The sequence below is a fragment of the Rhinichthys klamathensis genome, unplaced genomic scaffold (genome assembly GCF_029890125.1).
Source record: "Rhinichthys klamathensis goyatoka isolate OS25496 unplaced genomic scaffold, OSU_Roscu_1.1 h1tg000432l_1, whole genome shotgun sequence".
In the NCBI taxonomy this organism is placed as follows: domain Eukaryota; kingdom Metazoa; phylum Chordata; class Actinopteri; order Cypriniformes; family Leuciscidae; genus Rhinichthys; species Rhinichthys klamathensis.
The window spans coordinates 299335-326413 of record NW_026606928.1 but is presented as its reverse complement, the minus strand read 5'-3'; the positions used below and the strand labels follow the sequence as shown (position 1 = coordinate 326413).

The 27079-nt window shown below is 37.6% G+C and overlaps 3 protein-coding genes across 3 annotated transcripts in view; all 3 read right to left on the bottom strand.

Moving 5' to 3' along the window:
* Positions 1-7377, bottom strand: part of kcnh4a (potassium voltage-gated channel, subfamily H (eag-related), member 4a) — a 36565-nt gene extending 29188 nt beyond the window's left edge. Inside the window, exons 1-4 of the mRNA XM_056235883.1 lie at positions 7219-7377; positions 1507-1740; positions 1239-1370; positions 1004-1128 (exon numbers count right to left, since the gene is read on the bottom strand). Of these exons, the coding sequence (XP_056091858.1) occupies positions 1004-1128; positions 1239-1370; positions 1507-1740; positions 7219-7294 (567 nt within the window). The 5' untranslated portion in view covers positions 7295-7377. The remainder of the gene's footprint in view (positions 1-1003; positions 1129-1238; positions 1371-1506; positions 1741-7218) is intronic.
* Positions 7378-9441: 2064 nt separating this feature from the next.
* Positions 9442-10650, bottom strand: hcrt (hypocretin (orexin) neuropeptide precursor). The gene is made up of 2 exons (XM_056235886.1): positions 10571-10650; positions 9442-9885 (listed from the first exon to the last, which is right to left on the bottom strand). Exons 1-2 carry the CDS (start codon positions 10625-10627, stop codon positions 9442-9444), a joined length of 501 nt encoding a protein of 166 aa, XP_056091861.1. The 5' UTR covers positions 10628-10650.
* Positions 10651-13261: 2611 nt separating this feature from the next.
* plcl5 (phospholipase C like 5) overlaps positions 13262-27079 on the bottom strand; it is an 88835-nt gene continuing 75017 nt past the window's right edge. Inside the window, exons 5-6 of the mRNA XM_056235884.1 lie at positions 22633-22742; positions 13262-13878 (exon numbers count right to left, since the gene is read on the bottom strand). Of these exons, the coding sequence (XP_056091859.1) occupies positions 13684-13878; positions 22633-22742 (305 nt within the window). The 3' untranslated portion in view covers positions 13262-13683. The remainder of the gene's footprint in view (positions 13879-22632; positions 22743-27079) is intronic.

Below are 27079 nucleotides of genomic sequence, written 5' to 3'. Positions count from 1 at the left end.
GGTCAGTCATTACCGAACATAATGGCAGAGATAAATCCTGGAATGCCCAGGATATCCACCAGAGGGCACTCCTCCCCAGAACATTGCCATTCCACCATGAACTGCATTTCCCAGAATCCAGAATGATTATTTTCAGCTGTTTCTCATTTACCCCTGTTAGCTCTGTCTATATAAACCTGGTTAACTCAGTCACTCATTGCAAAGTCTTGTATGGGTTACACAGCATTTCTTTGGGTTCTTCTGGTTTCCTGTTCCATGGTGTTGACAATTTGCCTGTATTCTGGATTGCCCTGTTTGCGTAATTACCCCGTTTGCCTCAGTTTGTTTTGGATTGTGTGTGTTTATGTCCTCTTGCCTGTTTATTGGATTACGATTTTGGATTACCCTTTATTAAATACTACATTTGGACCCTCAACCTTGTGTTTCAGAGCAGTTTCGTAACAATTTTTCTTGTTTTAAGCACAGTTAGTCATAATTTAAAATTTACAGAGGTTTATGCTTAAAGCTAGGAAAAACTATTGACAATAGGGTAAGCAAAATTGTATTAAATACATATTCTCTGAATTCAAGTTTATTTTCTTATTTTTATTTACTCAGGCATTTTTCTAATCTTTCATTACTACTGAAAGACTATGAATCTGTAACTTGATACCAGATTACTTGCAATTTACACAGCCAATACATGAGAATATTATAGAAGCTTGTTTCTGCCACAGAATTTTAAAAAAAACTATTACGACTATTTTATCTCACAATTCTGTCTTTTTTCTCGCAATTGCGAGTTTATGTTCTGCCATTCTGACTTTATAGCTCGCCATAGCAAGTTTATATCTGGCAATTCCGAAAAATTACATCAGAATTGTGTGAATTATTTTTTTTTTTTTAATTCGCAATTACCTTTTTTAATTCCGTGGCTTCCATAGAATATTGATTCTGATTTACTACACAAAAATCTCCACAAAAACTAGTGAGAATGATTGTTGTGAGTTTCATATCTGCTTACATTTGGCAGCTTCCTTTTGCTCCTATTGGTGAACTGACAGGTCAGGTGGTACAGAACGCTGCGGCCACGCTCACGAGCTTGACTCAGATGAGTTCGACCGGACTTCCTGTTGTGAGCACCATCCTCTGAAACAAGTAAGAAAAATTAAGTGTAAAAATATCAGATGCCAAAAATTTAAAAGATCAACTTCAATTTGGATCAACTTTGCTTTGTTGGCTCACTCCCAGTCAGTTACCTTCTGTGGTGGAGCCGGGATGTGATTTGCCATACAAATCAGTGATGTTTTTGAAGGATAAGAGAAAAAGAACAACTTCTCCTTTCTCATTTTTAATAGGGACAATGTCCAGCAGACACCAGAATGTGGTACCTGGTAACAGAAGGGAAACCGTGAAAGCTTTAGTATTTAATCCGCCCACAACATCTCATTTGATGTCATCAATCATACAGATCTCGACACTGTGTCCAATGCATTTTGAAGAATTATTCTTTTAAGTGGCCTTTACCGTTCTTTCTGTAATAGCGGACCTCTGTCTGGAACTCTCTCTGTCCTTCCAAGGTTTTCTCCACCTGCTGAGTGACTCTCTCGCTTGTTTCCTGTCCGTGCAGGAACTGACATGTGCATGTCTTCTTCATTACCTCAGTCCGTGCAAACCCGGTGAGCTCGCAAAACCCATCCGAACAGTACACGATGGGGTACCCGCGACTCCCCTGAGCATTTCCCAGCAGGAAGTTACTGTCTGTACACACCAAATATAGACACACAAAGGAAAGAATTGGAAAATGGTGAGATGTAAAAAGTCACTTACTCTGCCTTTCATAAATGCACAAAGTAAATTCAGGATGTTCATCATTATAACATAGAACACTGTGTGCCATTTAGTACTCCCATGATTCTTGCCTTTTCGTTAACATGCTAAATATAGACTTCCTGTTTCATTCTGAATTCTTTAGATCACTGGCAGAAAACTTACAGGTCTGTGTACTGTTTCCATGGCAACTCTGCTATTCATTTCACTTAAGTTTTGCAGGGGTGGTGGTAATTATATAAGAATTGATTGACTGTGAGTGCATGAGTAAAAAGAAGTATAGTTTGTGATCCTAAACAGCCTCCTTTCCTTCATGGTATCAATTTATTGGTTCCAATTAAACCGCCCTGAATATGTACACAAAAGACTAGTGGAAATAATATATGAACCGAAACTCAGTGTATTTGTTCTCTAGTGATGAACAAGCATACACAGAATTCTTTTTTTCCACTCCATATTTTGTTCGGTCAGTCATTCAGATGAGCTTAGACAAATAATCTTAATAAAGCCCTTATTAAACATTGTCAAAGAGATTGAAAGCATGCAATTGATTGGTATCATGTTACTCTTTACACATCTACAATATACATTTCATCCATCAATGTGTTCAATTGTTCCACGTTTGAGTAAGAATCAATAGACGGCACTGGTGCAGAGACACTATAAATAAAGCTTAAGTAAGTTAGATGCATGACCTCACCACCATCGACCTCAGTCCACAGATCAACTCCTAATGTGAGTCCTGCATCTGCGCCACTGATTAATAAACAAATAAATGGCGGGAGTATGAGAGTATGAAGCCATTGAGGATTCTAAATGAGCAAATTAAAACTATTCATGGGGATCAGAATTCATATGCGTACAATAGAGAAAGGCCCTTGACATCTGATAGGGTTTTGCTTCATCTGTTACTAATATTATTTCATACAATGATAGTATTGATATACAATTATTCTGTTACAGTTGAGATACAAGATTGTATGAGAGATTGCCAATTTGTCTGCTCGTTTTTAATTTTTATCATTATCAGAGGCTGGAATCTGTCTGTGGTATCAGATAAGCTAGGAAGAATGCGGTGTGTTAGACTGATGTAAAAACAAAAATATGCCTAATATCAACCTGTAGAGCTAGATCAAGCCCAAAAAAGGCCAAAATCAGACAAGTCAACATTAAAAAGAACATTGTGTTTTTGAATTCTGCTCATAAACATTTCAGGCTTCAACATTTGCATGAGACATTCAGATTTGTTTAGAATTCTTTTATTAATATGAATGATCATGTAATGCACAACTATAAGTAGGAATAATTGAATTTGTAAATTATACATCTATATGTAATCTTAATTAATTTAAATGGAAATAAATTAAAAATTGGATATTTACAGTATACACTCACATTGTATATGTATTCACAAGATTTTATAGAGACAGTAAAGTTGGTGTTCAAACTATGTGTGTATGTGTGTTTATTCACACATAGTCTTTCCCTATCAATCCATTCAAATAGACACTGTTAATGCCACAGAAGCCAGCTGTTTTGACAGATTCAGCTTTCCAAGATGGTGAGATGATATAACTGACAGCTACGAAAACTATCATTATGTGCTGTGGTATTAAGGCAAGATGTTCTTGGTATCTGGCTGCTATGGAAATATATATTTAAAAAATATATATTAGTGTGCTTATTTCTGTCGCTGAGGTTACCAGGAAACTGTCTACAGTTTATTTTTAATATAAACTGTGAAAACAGGTTCATATCCATGCAATCTAATGGAAAATATACACCAGTGTGAAGAAGTTGGTTTTTCCAAAAAACAAGCTGTGACATTTACACTTATGCACTTTCTTCAAAAGTGGCTAACATTGCAGTACACAAATAACTGATAAAAGTTTAGGATCAGTTAAAAAAAAAGAAGAAATTAATACTTTTACTCAGCATGGAGATCAAAAGTTTCAGTAACGTATAATGTTACGGAAGATGTCTATGTCAAATATTGTAAATGTTTTGAACCTTCTATTTTGAAAAAGAAAAAGAAAAAATCCTGAAAAAAATTATCATGGTGTCCACAAAAGTGTTTTCAACATTGATGATAATAATAATAAGAAATGTTTCTTTAGCATCAAATCAGCATATTAGAATGAATTCTGAAGGATCATGTGACACTGAAGACTGGAGTAATGATGCTGAAAATTCAGCTTTACCATCACAGGAATAATTACATTTTAAAACAAATAAATATGATACTGTATAGTGTATATTTCTGAAAAATTAAACAAACCGTTGCATGCATCACATGTGCCTTCATGCACAGTGATTCAAAACATGCTTAAAGTTTTGCAGTACACCATTATCAAATTATTAATATTTTGCTACAATGCAGAACTACCATTTGCAAACCTTCTTTCATTTTAACTTGACTGTATTCAGGTCTAATTGAAAGGCTGAAAAATATAAATTCCTGCAAAACCCCAACATTCAGGCTACTTTATGATATAGACAGCAATACATGATCAATACAACCCTCTGGTGCTCTTCGGTCACTTTTGACCAGAATATTTTCTGTTTTGAATTTTTAAAAATCACAGCTTCATCGGAATGGTACGAAACTTGGTGACTTTTATGGCATTTGGAATGTGAACACAGAAAAAAATTGAGGGCATGATTCGAGCAGGCTAAGTGGTCGTAAAAAAAAAAAAAAGGCACACTGGTGCTCTTCGGTCAAAAATGACCGACCATAGGAAATGAATGGGAAATCGACAAAAACATAAAAGAAACACAACATCAACATTAAGGCCTTGTCAAGTACGTCTCTGTTCTAATAAGCCTCTCCAGATCTTTAGTCTGCCGCAGCTAATTAAAAGTGATTTAAGTGATTATGAAGGAGAAAGAGAGAGACGCATACACATACTCAACATCACGTCTCTCGCTCACACATGCACATACGGACACTGAAATTAGACAGCCAGTGTTGTTTAGGGCGAGTGTGACACGATAGCAGGAGGTTGTTCTAAAAAGTAAGAGAGCAAATGGCCAGCGTGACATTAGTGTGAAAATCTGTCCCCGGGAACGGCAGCGGGAATGATTCATATGATTTATATGATTGGCTGTACAGTGAGTTAAGGACATTGCTTTTTTTAAGAGCATCACACAGAGACATTTTTCCTCAGCATCCCCCAGAACATCCCCGTGCACAAAAAAGCATCGGCTAAGGAGGAGAGGACAAGAGAAAGCAAGTTTTTTTAATATGACTATGTCAATATTTCTGCTTGTTGTGTTGATCCTGTTATTGGTTTGTCATTTTTCTTGTTTTAATAGCCTCATGCATAGAAGTGCTGAGAAGGTGAAAGGCTATTGGCGAATTCTCCTGAGAGCTCATTAAGAGACTCCTTACTGTCTAACCATGAAGACTGACACCAGATGCTTCAATGTATCTGATATTCGGGCAGGTTAAAGATGGTGCAAGCTCTTATTAGACCAGAACATGCTTAGTAACAGTTTGAAATGGAAAACCGTACCCATAAATCGTATATTACAAGTCCATCATAAGGTAAAATGTCTCTTTTCAGACCAAAACTTGATGTGAAAAAGCAAAACGAGACGCAGACTAATGGTGTGTTCACACCAAGAGTGAAACCGCAAATTCACCACATTACAGCAGACGGTGTAATGAGCCAGTTTAACAGAGTTTTTCAGAGTGAATCCAATTCAAATATGTTTCAAATCCATTTAGTTGTAAAAATTCTTACAAATCATTCAATGTGTTTTGAAATCGGATGCTTTTCAGTTTGAACCGTGAGATTGCACTGGATTTGAAAAATGAGTCGGAAATTGGGTGCAGTGAACAAAGCATTGACTAAAGGGCTGTTCACACCAAGAATGAGAACTATAACAATAAAGTTTTAATTCTGTTGAGAATAGGGAAACCCACACTACAATTATAACAGAGAACTGATATCGCTGGAATTATGTTGAATCACTTTCTGAATGTTTTTTTCTCTCCCTTTTTCCAGCAGATGAACGATAAAAACTTTCAGAATCAGCATCAACTTGACAGGCTTTAAAGAGCTTGAGAACTTAAAGTGGTATACGTCATGACTGCAGCTCACACTCATAATAAACAGAATGTTATCGTCCATTGGTCCGTATGCTAATATAGTTATTGCTATAGTTATCGTTCTTGGAGTCAACGGGCCTTAACCTACATGACTATATGAGGTGAATCAACTCATTGATGGTGTAAGTCACTGAATTAATTCATCTCATACAGTCATGTATTGACAGATCAGACTATAACACACTGACTAATACCATTGTGTCCGTCAGTTGCGAGCGGATAGGGCAAGTTCAACACTTCAGCACACTGTATCGCACGTTTGCGGTTTAGTCATGCTCACCTTCATGGCTTTAGTATGCTTTGAGTTCTCTCAAAAGACATGATGGCAGGTAGAGAGGGAGTGAGGACCGCTTATACAAAATTATCCCATCATCTACTGGCCTCCATCTTTTGTTCGCTTGTATTTGCACAGAACTGTAGAGCATAACTCCCACACTACTGAACATTGAGTGGCGTTCATGCAATGAATAACACTTCAGGGTTTTTTTTTTTTTGAGTAGTTCTTCTCTCAAATGTACACACACAAACAAATTCAAACAGCTCCGCCATGATTTATGCACACTGCAAAAGATCACGACTCCAGAACAACACCGAATTCAATTCCTCATCTGACCTACTGACACAAAAATAAGACATTCAACCATTAAGAATGGCACAATTTCTGCCTGCTTCGTGAAGTGGAACTGATGGTGAATTAACATATAGTAAACATTATAATTCTCATTATGTACTTCTTATGATAACCATAGTTTTTTAATCTAAGGATAAAGATGATCTTATTAGCCTAAAATGTACACAGGACTCCAGCAGCTTTCTCTGAACGAAGGTACAACCCGAGTCTGCCCAGAAAAGACATTCTGTATTCTGCATAATTATAATATTATGAAAAATATTTCATGAATAAAAATGTTTTATCTAAAATGTAGCCTTCGCAGAAGGTAATTGAAATAAAGTTGAATATAAAATAAAGATGGAAGATATAATCTTAAGCTTGAAGTGTTGCTTTGGCAACTAACTGAATTAAATAAGTGGAAGTAATAAAATGACTAAAACTAAAACAGAAATAAAATACATTAAAGATAATTAGAACTATTTAAAAAGAAACCGAACTAACAATAATGACAAAAGCACATTAAATTACTAAAATTTAAAAAGGAAAGCGAATTCAAAATATGAATACTCTAATAATATATCAATAACACTAAAATAACATGTCTTCAAATGCCTTTCAGGCTCTTTTACACATTTCTGCAGAGAAAGAGGGTGAAAGCTCAGAGAAAAGCAGAATTACTCACGTGTGCCATCAAAGCGCTTGGCGATGGTGTCAAGAAAGGTGTTCTGAGGGGCCAGGAGCCCTTTCATCACTGGCATGATGACAAATCCTCAGATCTTCATCGCACACTGAACAAGAAAGAAAAGCGAGAGCGAGAGAAAGTAGAGGGGAGCGAGGTGAGGTGATTTTGACCGAGGTTCAAAGTGTGTTGGTGTCTGGCTTATACACGGTGTGAATGACTGCTTGTTAAGGACCGTCTCAGTTCAGCAGCAGCAGTTTCACTTCAATCCTCCATGTCTCTGCACCTCATGTTTAGCAGCACTCAGAAGAAGCTACACTAAGCTCATGGTAGGATGCATTCTTGTCGTCCAGCAGTCTATGTCCGAATGGTTAACTTCGTGGGGATATTGTGCTTACTTTCTACAGCCCATCAGGTTGGTACAGCTGTTCTGCACGCTCTCTTCAATGAAAGAATATGATTTTATGTCGTCTTCTCTCAAAAGCACCTCAAAACATAGACTTCACCTCTTTCCTTGTTGCTTGCATTCAATCTCTGTCTCTTCAATGCCTCACTTCAGTCTTCACACAGCTTGTACACAACTCACTGTTTCTTTGAATTCCTTTTTTCCTTGGTTTCTTAGGTTGTCATAAGGTAGGATGATTCTTTTCATCAGTGGTGTCCTTTCTGAGGCAGGTGCACAATCTCTAATGCATCTCTCTTCCACTCACTGCTATCTCTCTACTCTTCTGTCTGTCTGTCCCTCCCTCTCTCTCTCTCTCTCCCACTCTCTTTAAAAATGAAGAAGCACAAAGAGCAACAATGAAAATGGCTCAAGTAGATCACAGTGAAAATGGTTTGTCAAAAAAAAAATATATATATGATTTCTATATACTGTATATACATTTCAAACATTCTCAGATATAGAAACTTAATTATATAGCCTATATATATATACAAATGTGTATAGTAAATTGATTAAAAATTTACAATAATTAAATTTACCTTAACAGTAAAACACTGATTGTTGCTGTGTGGATATAATTTTATATTTGTTTGCGAGACAATAATCTGCCTGAAAGCCTGCAGAAAAATCTTTTGCATATAACCAAATTAATATGGCACAAGCAGATCTCTCCAGTGACTGAGCGACAGTTATAGAGGCTGAAATGGGAGCAGTACGGAGTCTTAAAACCACAAATAAAGACACTTTAAGGGCTGAAGTGGGTTTAAAGGGACAGTGACATTACTAGAAACACAAGAATTAGGTGCAGAGAAAGAGAGAGGTGGTGCGAAAGGGAAAGCACAACAGCCATCTGTGCTGAGCAGATATTTAAATATATATCCAGACAAAAGCAACATCTCCCACAACACACACAGGAATTTCTATAAGGGTGGAATTTGAAATGATACAGCTCTGGGTCAATACTTACTGGCAGGGCTTTAGGAACTATCTGGAAATGTGTTGTTTTCACAGGCAGTGGGGGAGGGATAAAGCATGGGTCTTTATGAAAAGCACTAATCATCTCCTAAAGAGTGTCAGGATGAGGCAAGCTTTCACATTGATACTGGGGAAAGTTGTCACGTTTGTATATTTCATGAACCATTAAATATCACATATAGGCCTTATATTTTAAATATCACCCCTTAAGCTTTGTGAGTTTTTAATATATTTCTCGACAACAATTTTTTCCCTCAACTTTATTGTAGTGGTATTTTACAATATTTACATCGCCTGCCATCTGCTGACCACAAAACATACTACACATTTCTGAAATTCAACAAATCATCTTTATAAAACAAGAAAGATAATGGTTCTCCCCTGACCGCGACTATAATAAAATGCGCATCATTAACATCTATTAAATTTAGTTGTGTTTTATTAATGAGAAAATTTCACCAAGCCCACTGAGACAGGTTAACTGTTCACTATGGAAAGCAAATGATTTCGTAAAGCCACAAGCTAATTGAGTTGTAATGTTTTTTTTTTTTAAATGGATTTTTTTATTTAGGTAGGCTACGTAAAAAAAAAAAAAAAAATACGTACAACTTTTTATAAAACACACAGCACACATGTGATTTATGTTCGAAAAAACGTTAAGTCTCTTCAAGTAGCTAATGTTAACCACAAACAGTTTTTTAATCAAATCAAAAATGCTATTTTAAAAACCCATTAAGAAGCCTTCCGTATTGGCAATTGACGTCACGAATGAACAGCTTGACTGTGGCTTTTAAAATCGACAAGACTCATCGTTTTTCATACGCGTCCAAATCTTCTAGTACCGTGGTGGGTATCAGATATTTCATCGGACGCTCCAGTCCGAGTCTCACGGGCGCGCTCTCGGTCCCTCCCGCGTGCACGAGCGGCAGGTGCCCCCCGTCCTCGAACCTCTTTCCCATAGTCAGGATTCCCGCGGCTTGATTCCGTGAGCCGTGCAGGAGTTGTTGCAGGCGGTCTTCGACGCGTCTCTCGCCCACTTTACGTTTGCCAAGAGTCAGAATCCCGACAGCAGCGTCGTTATTAAAGCGACCGAAATGCCTGGCGATAGAAGTATCGTTTCGGATTCCCGCGCGGCATAGCAGCTCGTAAAATTTGCAGGATCTCGAAGTGCTCGTGCAGCAGGAGGCCACGCCCTCAGCGTCTCGCGCCACGTGCGCCACCAGCGCCATGAAGAGGAGCAGTTGAACTCTCTGTGGTGAAGAGAAAACGCATTCAATAAATGCTGAATATTATATCATAAATTTGAAGACGTTTTAGATAATAACATTCAAATCACAAATGCAAATGATTTTGTATGGTAACTTGTATCTGAATTTTATTATTGAAAATAATTGTGTTTTTATACCATTGCTGAGTTTGTTGCTGACAAAAATATAAATCCTTTACCACTCTAAATTAAAATAAAATAATACAAATCAGCTACAAGGGGTTCGTTAAACAATGCAACTGATTACGGTTTCTTCTTTATCTGATTGTTACAAAGGAAGTTTACTATTTTGTTTTCCACCGAATTACTGAGTTGGTAACTTACATGAAAATAAAAAAAATCTTTTCCACACTTAAATAAAACCATATAAAAGACCAACCAGCAATAAAATGGGTTTATTTTCAATATTGCAACTGTATTTGTTTGTTTTTATTGAACATTATTTTCTTTATTTCATTATTTTCAATGTCCTGATAGGTAAAAATTTATTTTTTCATCCATAATTAAATAAAATAAAGCTAAAAGTAAATATATATATAAAACAAATAAATCATCTTTATGACACTTTATGATCAGCATTAATGTCAACGGTTTAATCCCCAGATGTAAACCTTAAAATGGTATATAGTCTTCTGTTTAAATTGCTGAAATAACATATGAACTCTTACCTTTGCTGTGCAATCCATGAGTCTGGCTGCTGCCCCGGTCTTGTAGACAAATGTCATGTAGGCTATCTGATGGACTTGATGTTTAAAGTCGATGGTCCTTTTACACTCTGAGATGGGACCAGTGTTTTTATACAGACATGCCACCCACTGCTCCAGCCTCTGAAGTTAATTATAGGCACAAATGACACTGACAATATACCCAGCTGATATTACCACCTTTATTTCTTCAATGTCATGTTTCTCATTTGAAGCTGGATTATGGTACAATAAAGAATTGTTAGGGTTGTTAGCGTCTTTGTCATTAGCGTGTAACCAGGATTGCCTGTATCCAAGTAATTGTACATAAAGCTTTTTAAGACTATTATAGACAAGCTTCGTTAGCGAATGCCAGCAGAATGAGTGTGACAAGGCCTTGACTTAATTAGTTGCAAATGCAGAGGGTCCTGATACAGTAACAAAAGGCTGAATGGAACAAAAGAGCAGCAGCGTCACTAACAAATAAAGAAGGGGAATATGGATGGCAGGATGCCTTTGTGTGAAGTAGAAGGTCAGAGAGCGGTTAGTTAATGATGAACGTTACTCTGAACACATACAGTACACCTGCATTACACCATAGAGGAAGGTCCATTTATTTATATGTTGTGGATTGCATGAATAATGGTATTCACATTATATGTAAATGGGTGTCTTTGGATGGAGTCATAGGACACTACAAGAGAACCCAGACATATTCTGGAGTCTTTCAGACGGTTAATTAATTATAAAGAAATGAGTAGAGAAATGCAAACATGAAGGAATTCAAAATTGATGCCACAAATATCATCTAAGTTGCATGTCTGTGTATAAATGGTTTGTTCCAACGTCATGGGTTTGATTCCCAGAAGTCGCACTGACAAAATTATTTTTATGAGTGCACAGTAAGTCCAAGACATTTGTGATCTTCTGTCATCTACTCTAATGTTCAAAAGTTCAGGGCCAATTAGATTTTTTCTTTAAAGAAAGCTATTACATTGATCTAAGTGACAGTAAAAACGTAATGTTAGAAAAAAATTCTATTTTTAATTTTTTTATTTGGATTTTACATTTGACAAAAAAAAAAAACAGAAAGAAAACAAGATATATTTAGAAAATATATACAAATCAATGAATGATAATATTAACAATACAAATTATTAATAATTAGTAATATCATCAACCATTAATAATGATGGGGGGGGGGGGGGGGGGGCTAAGAACATGAAAATATATCAGTTTCCTCAAAATATTAAGCAAAGAAGCAGAACTGTTTTCAACATTGATAAGAACTGATTGATTTCTGAAGGATCGTGTGACACTGAAGACTGCTGAAAATTCAGCTTTGTAATCACAAGAATAAGTTACATTTTTAAATGTAAATTGTAATATTATTTCGCAATATTACTATACATACAGTATTTTTTATCAAATAAATGCAGCCTTGGTTAAGAGAGAAAATAAAAATCTTACCAACCCCAAACTTTTAAACGGATGTCATTTGATATTCTGAAAATGTAATGCAACACAAGTTTTAAAAAATGACCTGGAGACATTTCTGTTGTCATGTGGGCTTTATAAACAACAGACATCATCTCAGTAAGATGTTATTTGACATTAATGTGACAGTAAACACCCAATTCTTTGACCCAAACTATATCTCCCAAACATTGACATTTCCTGTTCCTGTGAGGTGTCCAATAATGAAAACTGGTACACTGGTAAAGAATGACACCTGTTTACGCAATTATAAAATAACTTCAATTTTAAATAACACCAACCCACAATATTAACAGCAGGAATAACAATAATTATGAACAAGGTGTGTTGTGTTCTTAACGAGATGGTCAAGTGTCTTTACTTTGACTTAAAATGATTCATTCTTCATTTATTGAAATATTTATTTGCTTTTCTGATCATCAGTGGTGCTTTTCTCAACAACTGAGATCCGTATTTACCCAGCGTTTCTAATCTTACCAGTAAAGCCTAGCTCAATGGGACGTGTCCAGTTTCCAGTTTAAAAACAATATACACACTTTTCCTTATTCAAAATACTTCACATACGCATCACACATACATATATATATATATATATATATATATATATACACACACACACACATACACACACACACACACATGACACCTGGAGAAAGGCCCTTTTAGGACCAAGGTGTATTGAGCTGACAGTTTTAAAATGCATAAAAATGCGTAGAGAAGCCAGCAGGGGGAGTGAGAGAGTCTTCAGTTGGTTCTATCATGTTAGTGTGAACTGAGGAGGTGTAAACTATGTTGGTGTAAACCTTTGCCTTTTTTACATGTACTTTTTATTTTCTGTTCTGCTCTGTTTCCCGAAGCTCTCTTTGTTCTCTTTGTTAACTCAAAATGCTATACTTCTCTTTCAGCTGAGTAGTTTTGCACTTTTTGAAAAAATCTTTCTCAATCTGGAGGTTTAAGATTGATTCCTCCATGCGGTTTTGACCCATTTTAGACTTACTGCAGCCTGACATCAAATTTCACAAAAGAAGATATTTTGAAGAATGTTTCAACTGTTTTTATAATTCAATTAAAGTCACTGGTCTCCAAAACATCTTTGGATCCCATTGACTTGCACTGTGTGGACAAAAACCGCAAAAACGATTCTTTTTCAGCATATCTTCTTTTGTGTTCCACATAAAGGTTTGGAACGACATGAGGGAGAGTAAATAATTACCGAATTTTCATTTTTGGCTGAATTATTCCTTTAAATGAGTGCATATGATTGAGATTTGGGGCTTGTGGGAGTCGTGGCTAGAGAAGGTGATCACAGCTAATTTTCAACAGCAGCTGTGTCACAGGAGTGCAGGTCACTGTAATCCTTTAAAACACGACTATACGGTGGGGGGGGGGTAACAATTTAAGACCCGAGCCCGGCAGGCATTGCGGAGCTGGGAAGAAAGTAAAGCGCACTGATCAACATTAAACTGTCTCCAGTGTGTCCTTCACTGACTCAATGCACCTGAATCTTTCCTTTACTGCTCCCTTTCTCTATAATAAAGACCAGCTTCCTCACAATGTGTATAAACTGAAGAAAAAAACCCAGATTGTTTTCTTTCTCTCTCTCAGTGCAGGGTGGTACTGTCCGTCTCAGTCTCGTGGATGGTGTGGAGGGGCCGCGGATGGGGCGGCAGTAGAGGAGAGGCAGGGGACGTGGAGGCTCCGTTCTTGGCCAAGCCGCATGAGTGAGCAGCACACTGAATCTGTCGCAAAGTGTCTACCGCTTCTCCTTTCGCATGCTTCAACAGGTCTGCCTGGCCCTAAAAGACAGGACAAAACAGAGAAGTTTAATCATTAATGTCCTCTCTAAGTCGAGAACTTTTGAAGTTGCAGTAAAAAAAAAAAATCCATCCAAACACACATCATTTTAAAAGTTATTAAAATTGTCAAAATAAATTCATAAATTAATGAAATAATAAAATGATAGTTTACATAGCATGTTTGTAATTGCAAATAAAACACCCTAAAAGAGGATTTGGCAAACTGTTCTGAATTAGATATTAGATATCATGTGCACAAATGAACTATCACAGATTTTATATAAAAATTCGATATTTTTTAAAGAAACTGTTTTGAAAAGAATGCCAGTGAACATAAACATAGGCGTCAGATAACCAAAGGGTTTGCGCAATAGAAACAAGATGAACAAAAATTAGACAGAAGATTGCACATCATGCCAGAACAAAATGTGAAAATGTATATAAAAGGTAATGTTTAATAAAAAATAAAAAAAAATAAAAAAAAACACTTGAAAGAAGTGCTAGATGAAAATACTGAGAATATAAAATCCTTATATGCACTGAAAGTATCCAGTCTGCAGGGGTCAGTCTAACACTAGGTGGTAAAGTCGGTGGCACTGCATAAACAACGGCAGAGCTAGAATATCCCCGATACCCTCTGTAAATCACCGCTCTTTCTGGAAACGTCCCAGAAAGGACTGGATGAAGGGGACAGAGACAGTGTAAAATGATGGGACAGGAAAGGGAGGGGAAAGAGGATCAGGACAGTTTGTCTTCTCATCCTGTGTGTCCCTTAAATCAGTATGTATGTATTTATGTGTGTGTGTGAGAAGACATTTTGAAGGGAAATAATAAATAAATGCTAATATACAAGGACATATTACCAAACCATGCAAACCTTCCCCTGCAAAACATGCACAACCACACATAAATTTGCTTTCTATCTTTCTCACAAGGACACCAGTTCTTTCCAGCCTCGGTTCTTGATTGTTATAAATCTGAGCGTTGGACAAAACTAGCGATTTCCCTGTCAAATGACTGGATAAGAAATGATTAAATATGATAGAGTGAAGCTTATTTGTTTATTTCAGCAGTTAAAATCCAGATGTAACCAAACTCATTTCTCAAAATGACTTCCCTTGAGTTATCATTTATGAGTCAAACATGAACCAGCCGATGAAGAGCTTTCAGGACATAGTGTAAAACTGCATCATGAGGTCACTTGGCGTTTCTATTAGAGAACCAGAGTAAAACAGAATTAACTTTGCTAAATTTGATGACAACTCCCAAGTAGAGCACTGCAACATCAGCTGCACTGCGTTTTTACTCATTCAGACTGCAGTGACTCTCTTTTATACGCAGGACAGGACAGGTGAGACTAGTACAGGCGGCTTTTCCTGCATGTGCTCCAATATGGATCCTCGAAGGACACCTGCATGTGTGCCCAGAGCTGAAGAGGCTCCTTGACCTGGATAGAGGAGTCTTTTGCCATAAATAAGTTATACATTTTAAAACGGATGAATTATGCATACGGGCGTGACGCATATAGACTCTTAGGCTGTGAGGAGAAGAGAGGCTAAAAGCACTGCAGAGAGACAAGGTGGTACATACTTTATAAAGCCTGGATGAAACGTAATGGGTGACAGTTTGATGTCACTTCCTGGAGTAGTGACTCGTCTAACTCCTCCAAATGTGTCACACGAGGTCAAATTAAGCATAAAATGAAGTGGTTTAAGAGCACAATGAAGCACACAGTATTTCAAATGGATGATTAGGCATTTATTTCTTTTTTTTCCAGATCTGAAGTAATTTTCATAAAAGCCGTAAAAAAAACCTGCCACTGCCTGCTTACTCGGCAATTAATGCCACTTGGGTTTGATATTTTGTTGTGTAATTCAGGGGTTGGCAAACTGGGGGCTACAAAGTGCAAGTGGTCTGTACAAAAAAACAAAACACTCATGTCAACTGGAGCTGGGGAAGGTGGAGGGTTTTAGACGAACTCTGAAAGCGTGCTGCAAACTGCTATAGTGACTGGTAACCAGCCATTGAGCAGCAAGCTCATTGGCTGCAGATGCGACATGAACCTAGCCTGGCAAGCCAGACGTACATCAAGATGTTAGGTCTGGGAACTCACAATTAGCATACCTCAATCCGAGGGGCGGGATAAACGGTTGTCTTTCAATATCCCTCGGCACGCAATAGGATAGCGCTACAACCAACCAGAGCAACAAACGGGTGTGGCTGAGTGAGTCCCATGCGTTTTTCCACCAGTGAACCAGCTAGTTGGTATATTAAACTTTTGCCGTATCCGGTCGTCAAAACTCCGAACACATCTTCCTTTTTTAGGAATGACTTAAGTGACGTTCTCGTAACTCCAAGTCATCCAGAGTCGCGGCCAAAGCCGATTCGAAAGACCGCTGTTCGCCAGCAGCATCTTCTTTGTTTTCAAGCAGAGGGAAATCACCTATGGAAATCACGTGGAACCGTCACAACTCTGCCGTCATTATGTTAAGCCCGCCCACCAACTCTATACACGATCTGATTGGCCTGACCAAAGTTTGGTTTTTCCAGCTCGAATGCCAACGGAGAGTTGCTAGACCACACTTTGCTGCAAAATAATTTTTGCTGCCGCTAGGGTGCGTCTAGATTTCTAGGCTAACATGAACCAATCACCTTGCTAAAGTTAAAGCTGTAAATCAGTTTGCGTTAAGGACCCATCAGCCTGTGCCTTCTAGAGTTTCATGACAGAACTTGGCATATATATATATACACACACAACAAACACACACACACACACACACACATATATATATATATATATATATACACTCACCGGCCACTTTATTAGGTACACCTGTCCAACTGCTCGTTAACACTTAATTTCTAAGCAGCCAATCACATGGCGGCAACTCAGTGCATTTAGGCATGTAGACATGGTCAAGACAATCTCCTGCAGTTCAAACCGAGCATCAGTATGGGGAAGAAAGTTGATTTGAGTGACTTTGAACGTGGCATGATTGTTGGTGCCAGAAGGGCTGGTCTGAGTATTTCAGAAACTGCTAATCTACTGGGATTTTCACGCACAACCATCTCTAGGGTTTACAGAGAATGGTCTGAAAAAGAAAAAACATCCAGTGAGCGGCAGTTCTGTGGGCGGAAATGCCTTGTTGATGCCAGAGGTCAGAGGAGAATGGCCAGACTGGTTCGAGCTGATAGAAGGGCAACAGTGACTGAAATAACCACTCGTTACAACCGAGGTATGCAGCAAAGCATTTGTGAAGCCACAACACGCACAACCTTGAGGCGGATGGGCTACAACAGCAGAAGACTCCACCGGGTACCACTCATCTCCACTACAAATAGGAAAAAGAGGCTACAATTTGCAAGAGCTCACCAAAATTGAACAGTTGAAGACTGGAAAAATGTTACCACTGTGCAGGCTGGTGGTGGTGGTGTAATGGTGTGGGGGATGTTTTCCTGGCACACTTTAGGCCCCTTAGTGCCAATTGGGCATCGTTTAAATGCCACGGCCTACCTGAGCATTGTTTCTGACCATGTCCATCCCTTTATGGCCACCATGTACCCATCCTCTGATGGCTACTTCCACCATGTCACAAAGCTCTAATCATTTCAAATTGGTTTCTTGAACATGACAATGAGTTCACTGTACTAAAATGGCCTCCACAGTCACCAGATCTCAACCCAATAGAGCATCTTTGGGATGTGGTGGAACGGGAGATTCGCATCATGGATGTGCAGCCGACAAATCTGCGGCAACTGTGTGATGCCATCATGTCAATATGGACCAAAGTCCCTGAGGAATGCTTCCAGCACCTTGTTGAATCTATGCCACGAAGAATTGAGGCAGTTCTGAAGGCAAAAGGGGGTCCAACCCGTTACTAGCATGGGGTACCTAATAAAGTGGCCGGTGAGTGTATATATATATATATATATATATATATATATATATATATATATATATATATATATTTAGGGCTGTCAAAGTTAAAATGTTAACTTAAAAAATGTATTAAATACTAAGTTTAATGCAATCGTTTTAAAACACTGCTTACTAATATTTTATGATGTTGTACAGTGACAATATAAAATCCAATTTTTTGTTTATTTGGCAAACATTTTATATTTATAATATCACAATTAATATTTTTTCACTCATAAATGGGTTTTACATTTGCATTAAGCAGACGCTTTTATCCAAAGTTAGTCTTTATACATGAAGAAATATATTGCTGCCTTAATACTTTAAGTAGGGTTTGAGAAACCCTGAACCCTGCAGGGAGAGTAATACATTTCAAGTTTGGCTTAAGAATGTATGTAACTACATTCAGTCCGGTGCATGCGGAATAGAAGTAAATAAATCAGCTCATGCACACTAGGACACACAAACAGGAAGGTTTATGTTAGATACACATAGTTCAATCCCTTTTAGGTCTCTTTAGTGCTTTAGTCATCTAATTAAATTAAAGGCTTAATTTAAGACCACAATCTGCCCCACACCTGTGCTACATATCTGTTCTGCAATGGCACACAAACAAATAAATATTTTTTTTTTTCACAAAAAAATATTTATTAAATATACTACAAAAATATTCTAAAACCTAGAGATTTCAACACGATCAAATTGCCATTGACAGTGGAATTAAATCCGCAACTAGACCAGAGACCCATCCGCATTGTTGTTCCGCAATTTGACACTTTCATTAACACTATCGCACACTAAAGGTGACATTTAATCTTTGTTCCCACTGTGTCTGGTTTATCTGTTTACATAAGTATGGACACAATTAATCTGTTAGAAAACATGGCACTTTAGCAAAGCTTATCTTATCATGAACACCATAAATATATCAACACATCTGCAGAGAGATAAAGAGAGAGCAAGAGTGATTAAGGTTTAGCTTGTTGCCAGGAATACAGATATAAATGTCTGATAATGTTGTTAGCAATGTGCACAAATTAACTATCACAGAGTTGGTGAGATAATAGGTAAGACTGGAAAGGCCCTTGAGCATCATTGCTGGTTAATTCCCTTTCTTACTACTGTATGTTATATACAGGGCCTTCTCAAAAAATTTGAATTAGCATATTGTGATAAAGTTCATTATTTTCCATAATGTAATGATAAAAATTAAACTTTCATAATATATTTTAGATTCATTGCACACCAACTGAAATATTTCAGGTCTTTTATTGTTTTAATACTGATGATTTTGGCATACAGCTCATGAAAACCCAAAATTCCTGTCTCAAAAAATTAGCATATCATGAAAAGGGTCTCTAAACAAGCTATTAACCTAATCATCTGAATCAACGAATTAACTCTAAAAACACCTGCAAAAGATTCCTGAGGCTTTTAAAAACTCCCAGCCTGTTTCATTACTCAAAACCGCAATCATGGGTAAGACTGCCGACCTGACTGCTGTCCAGAAGGCCATCATTGACACCCTCAAGCAAGAGGGTAAGACAGAAAGAAATTTCTGAACAAATAGGCTGTTCCCAGAGTGCTGTATCAAGGCACCTCAGTGGGAAGTCTGTGGGAAGGAAAAAGTGTGGCAAAAAACGCTGCACAACGAGAAGAGGTGACCGGACCCTGAGGAAGATTGTCGAGAAGGACCGATTCCAGAGCTTGGGAGACCTGCGGAAGCAGTGGACTGAGTCTGGAGTAGAAACATCCAGAGCCACCGTGCACAGGCGTGTGCAGGAAATGGGCTACAGGTGCCGCATTCCCCAGGTCAAGCCACTTTTGAACCAGAAACAGCGGCAGAAGCGCCTGACCTGGGCTACAGAGAAGCAGCACTGGACTGTTGCTCAGTTTTGCATGTCATTCGGAAATCAAGGTGCCAGAGTCTGGAGGAAGACTGGGGAGAAGGAAATGCCAAAATGCCTGAAGTCCAGTGTCAAGTACCCACAGTCAGTGATGGTCTGGGGTGCCATGTCAGCTGCTGGTGTTGGTGCACTGTGTTTTATCAAGGGCAGGGTCAATGCAGCTAGCTATCAGGAGATTTTGGAGCACTTCATGCTTCCATCTGCTGAAAAGCTTTATGGAGATGAAGATTTCATTTTTCAGCACGACCTGGCACCTGCTCACAGTGCCAAAACCACTGGTAAATGGTTAACTGACCATGGTATTACTGTGCTCAATTGGCCTGCCAACTCTCCTGACCTGAACCCCATAGAGAATCTGTGGGATATTGTGAAGAGAAAGTTGAGAGACGCAAGACCCAACACTCTGGATGAGCTTAAGGCCGCTATCGAAGCATCCTGGGCCTCCATAACACCTCAGCAGTGCCACAGGCTGATTGCCTCCATGCCACGCCGCATTGAAGCAGTCCAGAGCCGGCCGAGCCACTAAGTGACCGTTGCAATTGCAAAGGGCCCCGTGGCCAGCAGAGGGCCCCCTAGAGTCACTGCTAGCTAGTGGGGGGGAAAAAAAATCGCACAACAAAAGTAACATAAAATAAATAAATAAAAAGAAATGGACCTACAGCGCTCTTTATCAGGCATCATGATAAGCACAGAGTTGTTATTTATTTAGTTCTGTATTATGGCAAATCAACCAGGAGCTCCCCGCGAAGGCGCGCGCGCGTCTTGATCCCGACTGCCCCTATGATGTCACTCGTTGTCACTTGGTCAGTCAGTTAGCGACTCTGACGAATCGACGATGTCTGACAATAAACGAAAATATCTTTCTGGCCAAGAAAAACGACAAAAAAGAGCCTGGAAGAAGAGAAGGAGCAAGAAGATAAAGGTACGTAAGCCTGTAGGCTTAATTTTCCGATTTCTGTAATATGGATAATCTGCACTAAAAGTCTTATTTTAACATTAGCCTAAATCGTGCTTGTATTAATTTTCTACAGTTGTTTAACTTACATGGTAATAACATGCTGCATAAAATTGGTTTAGTATTAGGCCTATACCATTTGCTGTGGTGTTACTGTTAAAGCATTTAACAGAACAATATAAACCCAGTTTGGATTCTACACTAAAGGGCTAACATTAGTTTACTCCTTATGTCCCCTTAGGAGCACTATTAAAGTAACGTTATATGCTGCCAGTAAGCAAAGCTCCAGCTGTTGGTGAGTATAAAGGGGCTGTAAAATGATAACCTTCTGCATTTTAAAAATTAAGTCTTACTTTATGTATAATTATTTTCTTTATTTGGATTGGATTTTAATAGTTATATTGAAATGTTACCTTATTCTTAATATTGTTACTATTGATCTTCTTTGTGGTGTTTTAGATGTTATTGTTAATTTTGTTTATTTGAAAAATCTATTTATTATTTTATATAATATTATATTTAAATGTTATTCTATTTGCTCTATTTAATTTAAATTATATATATATATATATATATATATATATATATATATATGTGCTGTAGTTTGTGACTCTTAAACTCTGGTGTCAATAAAAATGTATCTTTGTTCAGTGATAATCACTTTATCTGTCTTTTTATTCAGCAAGTTAATCAGTGTGTGTGTGTGTCTTGCACTGCCATTCAGCTCAGTGGTATCATAATTTTCCTGTTAGACATCCAACATAGTATATACATAATATATATATAGTATAATAGTATATTATATAATATATATATAGTATGGCATAGTTATAAGGTAGTCATTGCTTTTCTTTAGGCCTTAAAACGGTCAAAGGCCTCCAACCAAATTTTGCTTAGGGCCCCCAAAGGTCTAGGGCCGGCTCTGAAGCAGTCATTTCTGCAAAAGGATTCCTGACCAAGTATTGACTATTGAGTGCATAACTAAACATAATTATTTGAAGGTTGACTCTTTTTTTTGTATTAAAAACACTTCTTTTATTGGTCGGATGAAATATGCTAATTTTTTGAGACAGGAATTTTGGGTTTTCATGAGCTGTATGCCAAAATCATCAGTATTAAAACAATAAAAGACCTGAAATATTTCAGTTGGTGTGCAATGAATCTAAAAAATATGAACGTTTAATTTTTATCATTACATTATGGAAAATAATGAACTTTATCTCAATATGCAAATTTTTTGAGAAGGACCTGTATGGTAGCTGACTGCTGTTTACAGATGCACTATATATATATAAAAGATTCACCATTTTTACTCACTAAGGCTACATTTTTTATTTAGAAATACAGTAAAAATAGTAATATTGTAAAATATTATTACAATTCAAAATTGTAATTCAACCATTTTGCTGCTCAAGAAACTATTATTATTATTACTACTATTATTATTATTAGTAGTAGAGGTAGTAGTAGTGTTGAAAACAGTTATGCTGCTTAATATTTTGGTGGAAATATGGAGATCCTTCAATATGGAGATCCTATATTAAGGACAATACTATATTTGGCAAAACTTTTGTATGAGCAATAATATGAAACATTGATATAATTGCATTATACACTTTGATTTTCATGTCTTTCATAATCTACACACACACACATTTTATAAATGATCATGTTCTGTAATTCCAAGGCTTCAGAGTGCAGGTTTAAGGATAATCTACATTGTAAGGTACACAACGATATCAGGACAATAGCTATTTAATTTTAGTCTCGACTAGCGTGAAATCTGATTGGTTGTGGTTGAGCCGCTTGCCAGGAAACACTCCCGTGTAGTAGCACTGAAAGCAAACCTATTAGTAACCCTGTAATGATTATTCCCTATACAAAAGTGTTTTACCTTGTCCAAAATAAGGTAAAGAAGAGGCAACCATGGTATATACATCCCTCAGCCCATAATATACATAAAAGGCACAAACCTTCAGCACAGTGATGTTCCAAGCGTAACTCTCCATGGCCTTCTGCAACTTCCTCCCTTTCAATCCTTCTCTTGCCCCGATTCGATGCAGATCCTCATGAAAGTCCAATCCTAAAGGTGCAATAAAGCAGCATTTGTTATAGTATTTATGAAAGACACAGACAATAACTGCTAGCCAGCGTAACGTGAATCTCAAGAATATGCTTTGTAAACATATGGGCAAAGACATCACAGAGTAATATGGGTGTATTATTGTTAGAAGCTGTTTTTTTTTCTGACACGCTGCCACAGGGCAACCGAATCGCAGTCGTGACTCACTCCATATATCATTCATAGCAGAAACAGCCACAGAGACAGGAAAAAACAAACAGAGCACTGTGACGAATGGATGGATGGACAGATGGATGTACTAAAATGCAAACAGTATGTGAAAAAAAATATCTGCTTCAAACAATAGAGCTGAAGAAAGGCGGTTGGCCTTGACGTTAAAAACGTTAAAAAACGTTTGTTAACCGCATCAGAAAGTGGCAGAAAGTCAGCCAATCTGAAGGCAGATGAAGAAACGCTGCTAATGTCTGTCAAACAAAAGTGGCACAAATGTTCTCTCAAGTAGAAAAGTTTATGTCAGACGACACTTTCAAAAATATGTTTTCTGCCAAGTAAAAAAAACAAAACAATTTTATAGCCATCAATCCCTTACGAAAATCTACTGTGACAGCACATGTAACGGTGTCAGATGTCAATACCATGGTACTTTGGTATAAACCATGGAATTAAATGACTACTGGTATTTAAATGGTACTCCAAAGTACTTCAAAGAATACCATGGTACTTTCTGTTGGTTAATTCTGTCACATTATCTTTCAGTTTACATCTTGCAATTGCGACTCTCAAAATGTGACTATTTCTACTTCTTTTTTATTTATGTATTTTTGGAGTTTTTCCCTTTATTGAGAGTGTAGTGTAGACAGGAAGTGAAGTGGGAGAGAGAGGGGTACGGGTTCGGGAAAGGCCCGTGAGCCAGGACTCGAACTCCCTGCCCACGAGACTATCGGCTCCGACTATTTCCATAAATTTGACAAAGGTTAAAAGAAGTGATGCCACTTATTGTTTCTTGAATGCATTGCCTGTTTGAACTTTACTATAGTTTTCACACTCTTTTTCATGGATAACCATGGTGTAAGAGAAATGTCTGAGAGAGTATTTGTGCAAGTCCAGACATACTCTCTCCAGGCGTAAGCATGAAGGTGTCAAAATATTCCCTAACACCTGCCCACCGTCCACTTCACTCAGCTGGGATTCAGTCCAAGAACAGCTCCTCTAATCTCCACAGCCGATTTTATGCCAACAGATGCTGCTACTGCAAGGCTAGCTGGTCATAAATACTCTTTTTAAGTAAAATGGGCTGTAGTTGCTCAGCATTCATGTGATTTTACACAGGCCCTGAGGCCACAGCTGTAAAAGAGGACAGCCATGCTCATTCAAGTTTATTTGCTTACCATGTCAGTATACTGACAACATTGTTATCTAAATGAGCTCATCTGCAGCTCCACATTTTCAAGGGCACAAAGCGAGGAAGGGCTTGTGAAAAGGAAGTAGAAATAGAGCTGCAAATGACAACAGATTTGCCGGAAGAACCATCATTTTCACACAATGCATTTCTGAGCTGTCACCGAATGAGAGGACAGCTACATGTGTTTGTGTCTGAGAGCCTTTGAAGTTTGATACAGATGAGCGATTGTTTAATGACAGACAAAGTTGCCTTGTTACATTTAATGTGGTTGCTATGGCAATGGTGATGTATGGTGATCCTCTTAGAATAGGTTGCCTCCTGATTGGACGATCGGATGTGACATGTTTGCGTGTGGGATGGAATCGTTGAGTCGGAGGTGTCACGATGAAGGCAAGAGAAAAGGAGGATGAAGAAAAGGATTAAGGGAAGAAATGAAGGACAGGATTAAAGTAACAGGATAAAATACAAGATTGAGCGATTGTGATGAATTGAAAGAAAGATTGTGTTAGTTACGGGCAATATTGAATAGCTGTCTCAATGCGGAGATGATGAAGCCTGTGGAAAGGGAATATTGGCATGTCAAGTAGATTATTACGAACTTAAACTGTATATGCAATTATACAGTTAGTATATTTAGATTAATGCATGTGTGTGTGTTTAAATGCATATAGACGCATAAGTGTGAGAGTTAGGCCTGAAACATCCATCCATCCATCCGATGTGTTGTAGGACAAATAGGTCACAGATCTATTCTGATGAATCACGGATGCCAGGGAAAAACAATGGTAAAAGCAATTTCAAGAGAAAATATGATTTTCTAGCCTTTGATAATAATAGAAACCAACCACATTATGATAGTTATATTATGTTAGACAGTGGATTAGAACTATGCACGTTACTGTTGTATGCACATTTCATTGTTAAAGTTGAGATTTTAAATTATTTTAATGGATTTGCAGTCCTCATATATTTTAATTTTACTGTCAGATGGACAATTTACATTTACCTGAACTTTAGCTTCATGTTTATATATATATAAAAAAAAAATTAAATTTTACTGTCAGAGGGACAATTACGTGAACTTTAGCTTGGCGTTTACTAAAACTTCACAATTTATTTTTACTGTGAAATGTACAATTATGAATGAAATCACTAAGAGTAATTCTGAAATTAGTCAGGGTTCTCTAGTAAAGTGCAGATGTAATGTAACGGCTCCACCATAACAAGAATAGCAATGTACAGCAAGACAATTAAGATTATGTACAAGTCATTACCATTACAAATAATTGGAAAAGAAATGCAATTTTTTTTATATGAATATTTTTCTATTAATCTATATGTCTGTATTTACATTGCATATCTTTTTTGACAAGCCATATTTTTATCACTGCACAATTAATCTCTTATATCGTGTCTACACAGATGTCTACACAAACTCCGGTATTTTAAATCCGGAGTGAATTCTGACTAAATCAAACGACTTTGATTGGTCATTGTGTTCGAGAGATCAACAAACATGTCTGTGATTGGCTCCGTTTTTCACCGCTGCAAAAACACGTTGTAAATAGAAACATTTGACGTTCAGAGCGCAAACACAAATACACACTGAAGTGTTCTCCAATATGATAATATTACAGTATCTACTGAGGGTGCTCTTGCCTTTCATTTGAGGGTGCCAAGCATTTGACTTTGTAATGTTTTTTTTACCCATGTTTTAATTGTATGACAAAAATTATGTGTGATCAAACATTAATTGGCGGACCACCTGCAGTATCACTGCGGACCCCCGGTTGAAGACCCTTGCCTTAAGCAACCATGGGACACGATTAATCATCTTAAGATGAGAGCAGGAACGGACAGTTATACTTGTCCTAGCTCTCAATCCTCTCCATCTTAATTACGTAACTCACTTTTAATTAGCAGAACCGAAGTGTTTGACCAAAGTGTTTATTAGAATGGAGAGGTGCTGGACAAGGGTATCAGCGCCCCACAGCTCTCCGTCTCTCTCCAACAGCTGCCCCCCTCCCCTCACACTGCTAATTTAAGTTCAGATCGGCAGCTGTGACACTCAGATGGACAAGTCCAGATCCGCACGGCAGAATGTGAGAGACGGCGAGTGCTAGAAACGTGTTTATTTTTGAGCCAAAACTAGTAAGAGCAGAGAAGGTCATTAGCAAAGGCATGATTCAACCTCTCCACCAACGTGAGATAGATGGAGGGAGGTGGAAGGACACGAGATGAGAAAGAGTGGGCGACGAGACAGCGCTAGAGCACGCCAACCTTGTTTATTTACTGACACTCTATTGCTCTCTAAAGCAGATTTCTCCATTAACATGGTGACACATAGCCGACCAGGGGTTCTGGCGGAGCGCTATATAAAACTGATTGTTTCGACTTTAGATTCCGATTGGATATGTTGCATTCAAAGCTGCTAAAAAATTACTATAAACACACATACATATTTATGCACACATTCTGTATTAATGCAACCACAAACAATGAACAATAGTTCTTGGCTGAAGATTTTTGATTATTTCACATTTTTATCAATAATAGTTACAGACTTAATTGTGTTGTGTCATGCCACGGTCTCACACTAGATGCTGCACTTAATTGACTTCCATTGATAAGCATGTGGACTTACAATTTGGTGAACTTTGACCGGCAAATTTGTATGACGAGAATAGAGGATCTAAATGTCACAGACTGACACAAACTTGGAGTAGGTGAAATATTTGTACATTTTTAATGTGTAATACCATTCTAAAGTTTGGGCTTAGTAAGATTTGTTCACTTTCAGCAAGGATTCATTAAATTGATCAAAAGTGAGAGTAAAGACATTTACAATGTTGAAAAAAAAAATTCTATTGCAAATAAAATGCTATTCTTTTGAACTGTTTATTCATCAAAGAATCATGGTTTCAACAAAAATATT

Bases quoted from the DNA above. Each gene is read 5' to 3' on its own strand.
- hcrt (XM_056235886.1), bottom strand. From the start codon at position 10,627: ATGACATTTGTCTACAAGACCGGGGCAGCAGCCAGACTCATGGATTGC. The intron at 9,886-10,570 runs GTAAGAGTTCAT...TCTTCACCACAG, and splicing joins TCATGGATTGCACAGCAAAG to AGAGTTCAACTGCTCCTCTT.